Source organism: Pollicipes pollicipes, unplaced genomic scaffold (assembly GCF_011947565.3).
Source record: "Pollicipes pollicipes isolate AB1234 unplaced genomic scaffold, Ppol_2.1 Scaffold_5724;HRSCAF=6776_pilon_pilon_pilon, whole genome shotgun sequence".
In the NCBI taxonomy this organism is placed as follows: domain Eukaryota; kingdom Metazoa; phylum Arthropoda; class Thecostraca; order Pollicipedomorpha; family Pollicipedidae; genus Pollicipes; species Pollicipes pollicipes.
Genome location: NW_023596746.1, coordinates 31,236,748 through 31,243,449, shown reverse-complemented (window position 1 = coordinate 31,243,449; position 6,702 = coordinate 31,236,748). Strand labels below are relative to the sequence as shown.

Below are 6,702 nucleotides of genomic sequence, written 5' to 3'. Positions count from 1 at the left end.
ATCAGTGCGCACGATTATAAACCGTCGCGCGAGCCAAGACCGACAGACGCAGCGCGTCTCTTTCTTAATTACTGACTATGCCTGACAGGCGCGAAATGCATGAGTGTGAATAATGTCGACGCATAGGACCGGACCTCTCGTTTTACCAATGTGTTCCGGGTGGTTTCCAGGGCAGGGCGTGCTCAACTACGGTCTCAAGGCAACGCAAATCGTAGAACGATGCCATATGGAGTCCGCGTTGAGTGATGACTGGTCGTAATAATCGATGTCAATACATATTTTTGAGAGCGACAGAATTGCTCCCACTCGTGCATTGGCCAAGCACTCACTCGCGGCTAGCTATCTTGAGGAGACGCGGGCTTTAACCGACTGATGACGTCATGATGTCACACGCCGCGCTGGCACGTCAGACTGGCCGACATTGGGGACCGGCGGGCCGCAACAGACTTCGCGCACGGCGTCGCACTCATGAGAATACGATGCATCTTCTGCGCACTATAGCCATTGTCCTGGCACAAGCCAATGGCGCACCCCATGCTGGCTGCTGGAGCGGAACGGGTGGACTTGCAGCGCATGTTCGCGCAGTGCGATTGGCGGTTTGAGCCGTGCGCGCCAGATCGTCACAAACTGGCCGAAGCAGAGCCCGTTTCACACGAATACTATCCGACGTCCAGGCTACACACGGTGCCGGCGCCGGCTGCGCCACCACACAGACGGAACCGTACGGTAGTTCTCTGTATTGAGTGACGGCAATTGGGATCCAGTGATAAATACGCTAGTTACGACGCCTTTGATGCACGAGCACACACACACATACATACACGGACGAAATGCACACGGAGCGCGGGGCGCCGGTCCTGTTGCCGATCAGGAGACGCCCGACGCGGCGCCGCACTCCTGTTGGCCCAGCTGACCTGCGTCGAAACGGCGCAGACTGCGGCCCATACGGCACTGCGAGGAGAAGGAGAGCGGGGGGGGGGGGGGGGAGGCGCACAGGCACGGCTCAACACTGATGACGCCACAGGGCGGCGGCGAGACGAAGCTGGCGGCAGCGGCGCCGGACCGGCAGCGGGCGCGGCAGAGGCGCTCCCCGCGCCGTCCTCGGGGCAGGGCGGTCACAGAGAAGCTCTCACGGAAGCCAGCCGCAGCAGCTGGCCGTCTGCCCGCGGCCGGACGTCCCCTTTGAGAGGGGTCCCAGTCCCGGCACTGCCGTCCGGTCCGCCGGCGCGGCGCCACGCTCTGCGACGCCGACACAGCGTCGGGCGGCGCAGGGGTCCGGTGGCTGCAGTGCCAGGCGGCAGACACAGCGCACAGATCTCCACCGCCGAAGAACACGCATGCTGCATTGGCTGACTGGAGAGCCAGCTCCGACGATGCAGCCGAAATTATGACGCATCTTGTCCTGAACATGGCATCATCATGCCACCCTATCACGGTGTACTAAAATATTTGCATAAGATATCAGCAGTTGTCATTTTTTCCTGGATTGATTACTTACTCAAGGAGCTCAAATTGAGCTAGACGCGACAAATGCCTTTTTCTCGCTCTGGAACCACAGTGACACACAGCGCAGAAAACAGCTGAGATTTGCTTGACCTGCCACAAAAGGCCAGAGTAAAACTGGAGGACACATTCATTCTAGTCATCGTCTAACACTCACTCTATCATGGCATGACTCACCGAGCGCAGTTTGGCAATACTTGGTTTGCACTTAATATCTACCGAGAAGCTCCGCTTCAGAACAGCGAGGACGAGACTTAGGATAGGCTAGGCATAGAAAGAAAAGAAAGGGGGCTCTAAGATGGTCGCAGTGTCACATAGTCCGTAAATCAGGAGGCGAAACCCGCCCAGCGGCGAGAGGCTCACGAGAACAACATTCCTGTACTTCGTCGCCGCAGAGCCGGACTCTGACAGACGACCCCCGCGTCCAGCCGGGGGCGCGGAGGCCGCCGATACCGCTGCACTTGGGGCTGCTCGCCTCTCCGCCATCTGACAGCGGCCCGCGACGCCTCCGCCCCTCCCCACCGGGATATGACACACCACCAGACGGTCCCAGGTACCGCCGGCTGCGTCGTGAAAAAGAACACAGCCTTCTGAACATGGAACCACCGCCGGCCAGCCCAGTGCCAGTCCTCCGTACACAAATCGCCGTTCCTACCAAAACGCAAACGTACATAATCTCCTCAGGGCGAGGAGTTCAACATAAACGGCGACCACCAGAGTCGGCAAGTAAAGTTAAGAATCCACAAAAAAACTAAACACATACAACACGGCGGGAAAATGGAACTACAATCCCTCGTTCACTGGCACGGGGCTAAGAAGTCGGCGTCCACCGACCTCGATGATTACGCGACGTATGCCGACGACTAAATGAACGACCGCAGCGCGATGGGGGCGGGGGGAGGGGAGTCGTCACTCTGGCTCGAATGTAGCGCGGCGCGGCCGCGCGCCACCGACGGAGCCACTGGCGCCCACGGGGCCAGCGAGAAGCTGGCAACTTACCGCCAGCCAAGACACGCCAGAACGCCGGAACCAAAACGCTCCAGTCCTCAAGCGTCGAAAATAATCGCCATCCGCGCCGAAAACCTTCCCGCGCCGACACTGACAATAATCTCGCGGTCCAAAATAGAGCGTTGCTTCGTTGGGAGCCCAGTAGCGCGTGGCGGGCCGCCGCAGCCGGCGGGAGCGCTGGCGGCGTCGCCTCAGCGCTCGGCGTGGATCTGCAGGTAAGCGGTGGGCACGAAGCCTTCCTCGAGGCTGTGCTGGCGCCGCACCCGCGTCCAGCCGTCGCCCTGGTCCAGCTCGATCACCAGCAGCTGCTCGCCCTCCTCCATGGGGATCGAACCCTCGCTCGATGCTGTCGGCGGAAGGCGCCGACGTCAGGTCAGCCGCCACAGGACCGCTGATGGCACGGCGCGTGTGTGACCGATGATAATGGGGACCGGGTGATATGTGATATGTGACCGGATGATAATGGGGAGCAGCAGCAGCGGCCCGGCACGCCACGACAGGGTGGCTTGCGCAGTGTACGTGAAGTTGAAATATTACCACGTCGATGGCTGCATTTCCAGCCGCCGGTCCATAACCACACGCGGTTACGGCTGCACAAACGGAACAAAACCACACTCTGGATGACGCAAAAGCAAGAGGCGGTAGGTTATTTCTAGCTGACATTACGACAGCCCTGCGTCAGTGCACCGCAGGTGAATGCCACCAAAGCAGGAGCCTAGTCACTCAGCAGTCACCAAAAAACAGCACAGACACTCGGCGCCAAAACGGCCCCGCACCGAGCCTGCGGTCCGCGCGACCCGGCCTGTCCCGAGCCGGCCGGTCAGTGCGGGTCATAAGGGGTCAGGCATCGGCCGGCCGGCCAAGCGTCCGGCGGCGGGCGAGCCGCGGCCACACGCACGCCACCGCACACGGGCGCCAGCCGCCGGCTCCAGGCTCCACCTTGAAAGGGGAAGAGGGCGCGCGCGTCGGCGACGGGCGGCAGCGGCCGGCGCGCGATGTAGCCGCCACCGGGAGCGTCGGTGGCGCCCTCTGGTGGCGGCGACCCGTCTGTCGGAAGCCGGCGCCGTGAACCGCCGCCCTCTGCCGGCGAAGACGTGGGCCGTCCGGCGCCCCTCCCCTGCGCCCGGTCTCCAGCCGCCGAGCAGCTGCCCATGGCGGCCCGAGCGGCCCACCGGCCCATCGGAGACTGGCCCGGCCCCGTCACCCGCCTCCCACCCAGCGGATCACCGCCAGCCGCGGCCGGCCTCACCGCGACAGCCTGACCCGTTCCCTGCGGCAGGGCGGCCAGCATCAGGCTCTCCTCCCGAGCCTCCGAGCACCGAGGCACCGCCCGCCGACACCGCCCAGCCCTCCCGGCCGACTCACCCTCGAACGGGTAGAGGGCGGTGGCGGGGGCCAGCACGGGCAGCGGCTCGTCGAAGCCGGGCTCGGCGTCCGCGTCGACGTCCATGGGGTCGCGGCCGTCCGTCTGGTTGCGTTCCTCGCCTTCCGAGTCCGAGCCCGGCAGCGATGTGTGCGACGGGCCCAGACCCGACTCCGGACTGTTGGACGAGCTGGCGGGAGGTGGGGCGGGGGTTAAACCAGGTCACTGGGGGAGTGCTCAGACCCGACTTCCGACTGTTGGACGAGCTGGCGGGAGGTGGGGCGGGGTCAAACCAGGTCACTGGGGGAGTGCCCAGGCCCGACTTCGGACTGTCGGACGAGCTGGCGGGAGGTGGGGCGGGGGTCAAACCAGGTCACTGGGACGCGAAACCCAGGTCGACCTTGGTGTAACATCACCACGGAACATTCACACAGGGCTGATACTAGCTAGCAGGCATCCAGGCCAGGTAGGCGACACACTTGGAAGTCTAAGACTGCCTACCCTCTTTGAAGTACAGCTGAAAAACACCATACACAGCTAACACTGTCCATGGTAACTAAAACAATCATGTTGAGGTTGCGAAGACGAGCTGTACGCCACGGCCAGCAGGGTGCAAAACCACGCGAAAAACATCAGGATAAAACATTTACATGTTAGCGTTATGTGTGTTATCGAACAGTCAAGTGTGAACGGCCTCACTGTGGCCGCAACACACCGACACTTCTACTCAGTTTCGTTCTACTCATTCCATGTGGATCAAAAGCCCAATGATGACCACCAGTACTTAGCAACGAGCTTCTCACCACACGAACGCTTACTGACTCCTCGCCGCAGATACAACACACCCCTCCGTAAACTTAGACCCTCCCGCTGAGCCCTTTCCATAGAGCACTAGCGAAGTCAGACCCCGCTTCTGCCGCTGCAGTCGAAGCCGGCGCACCACTCACATGTGACTAGGCAGAGTGGCGGCGTGCACCGTCTGGCGGCCGGCGGCGGCGCTGGAGGAGGAGCCCCGCGGCGCGGCGGCCGGCGGCGCCGCGCCGGCCGGCTGGTTCATCGAGGAGTCGCTGGCCGACCGGCTCAGGTTGCTCTCCGGCTCGCTCAGGCTCGATCGCTGCCCGTTCGTGTCCAGCAGGCTGCCGGCGCGGCTCGGGTCAGTCGCGGCGGCAGGGGCGCGACGGCAGCGCGGCTCGGCCGGTCGCGCCTCGGAGCTGGCGACGTGCGGCTCCAAAACCGCAGCAAAACAGCGGGCGTGGGCGGCCGGGGAGTCGTTGTGGGGGCGTGACGATGATTTCAAGACGTGGCAACATCGCTGATAGTCCGAACTTTACCGGGCACCACTTGTGGTTTCACACAGCACCAATACTCAAGAAAACAAATCAGCTAGTTCGTTCAAACCCAGGTCTGACGCGGCTGGCGCGATCGCCAACCGCTGCCATTCCACGGACACTCAGCAGCCACAGATGACATCAGGCCGGACATTGCCGGAAGCCCTTGCGTCACTCCAACGAGTACAGCGCCGGCGGCGCTTCTGGGCATGCCAGTCACGGCCTGTCGCCACCCGCCAAGCAACACACATCACACGGCCCCGAGCCCGCCGCGGTCAGTGCCACCACTCGCGTCGGCGGGCGGGGACGGCACACTCTCTCGCGTGCACCGCCGTCCGAGGAGCCCCGGCGGCCGCCAGCTTACCCCTGGTACTTCTGCAGCTCGCATCTGAGCTTTCCAGCCGCTGGGTGTTCTCCGCAGCTGAGATTCGATCGTCATCGGGTCGCCGAGCGCCGGGTTACCCTCGTACACGCCCTTCATCTTCATCAGACCGTCCCTGTAACACATGGCAGGCGGTTACCATCGTACACGCCCTTCATCTTCATCAGACCGTCCCTGTAACACATGGCAGGCGGGTTACCCTCGTACACGCCCTTCATCTTCATCAGACCGTCCCTGTAACACATGGCCGGCGGGTTACCCTCGTACACGCCCTTCATCTTCATCAGACCGTCCCTGTAACACATGGCAGGCGGGTTACCTCGTACACGCCCTTCATCTCAGGTTACCCTCGTACACGCCCTTCATCTTCATCAGACCGTCCCTGTAACACATGGCCGGCGGGTTACCCTCGTACACGCCCTTCATCTTCATCAGACCGTCCTGTAACACAGGGCAGGCGGGTTACCCTCGTACACGCCCTTCAATCTTCATCACACCGTCCCTGTAACACACGGCAGGCGGGTTACCCTCGTACACGCCCTTCATCTTCATCAGACCGTCCCTGTAACACATGGCCGGCGGGTTACCCTCGTACACGCCCTTCATCTTCATCAGACCGTCCCCTGTACACATGACACCAAAGCCGGGCTACCCTCGTACACGCCCTTCATCTTCATCAGACCGTCCCTGTAACACATGGCAGGCGGGTTACCATCGTACACGCCCTTCATCTTCATCAGACCGTCCCTGTACACATGGCCGGTGGGTTACCCTCGTACACGCCCTTCATCTTCATCAGACCGTCCCTGTAACACATGGCCGGTGGGTTACCCTCGTACACGCCCTTCACCTTCATCAGACCGTCCTTGTAACACGCAACGCCAGATTACGTTCGTACACTCCATCCGCTTTCACCAACACGGTCTGTTAGTCCCATCCCGCATCTCCGTCCTTCTGCCAGGGATTCGCGACCATCCTGCGTCTCCCGCTCCAAAACTATCCGTCAACATTATACCAGACAGCAAAACATGCTTCTAATACGCTGAAGGCCATTCGCCAAGTGAGAAATGACGGCTGCTACTTCAGCATACCCACAGCTTCCAAAGCTGACAAACCTC

General features: G+C 61.8%; 1 protein-coding gene and 1 long non-coding RNA gene across 2 annotated transcripts; both read right to left on the bottom strand.

The window, feature by feature from the left end:
• Window positions 1-720: 720 nt before the first annotated feature.
• On the bottom strand, window positions 721-4,023 carry LOC119103875 (formin-binding protein 1-like). The gene is made up of 2 exons (XM_037227555.1): window positions 3,877-4,023; window positions 721-2,857 (listed from the first exon to the last, which is right to left on the bottom strand). Exons 1-2 carry the CDS (start codon window positions 3,959-3,961, stop codon window positions 2,703-2,705), a joined length of 240 nt encoding a protein of 79 aa, XP_037083450.1. The 5' UTR covers window positions 3,962-4,023; the 3' UTR covers window positions 721-2,702.
• A 10-nt stretch (window positions 4,024-4,033) lies between these two features.
• Window positions 4,034-5,598, bottom strand: LOC119103874 (uncharacterized). The gene is made up of 3 exons (XR_005094830.1): window positions 5,567-5,598; window positions 4,822-5,010; window positions 4,034-4,064 (listed from the first exon to the last, which is right to left on the bottom strand). It is a non-coding gene; the product is annotated as an uncharacterized LOC119103874 (long non-coding RNA).
• Window positions 5,599-6,702: the final 1,104 nt, after the last annotated feature.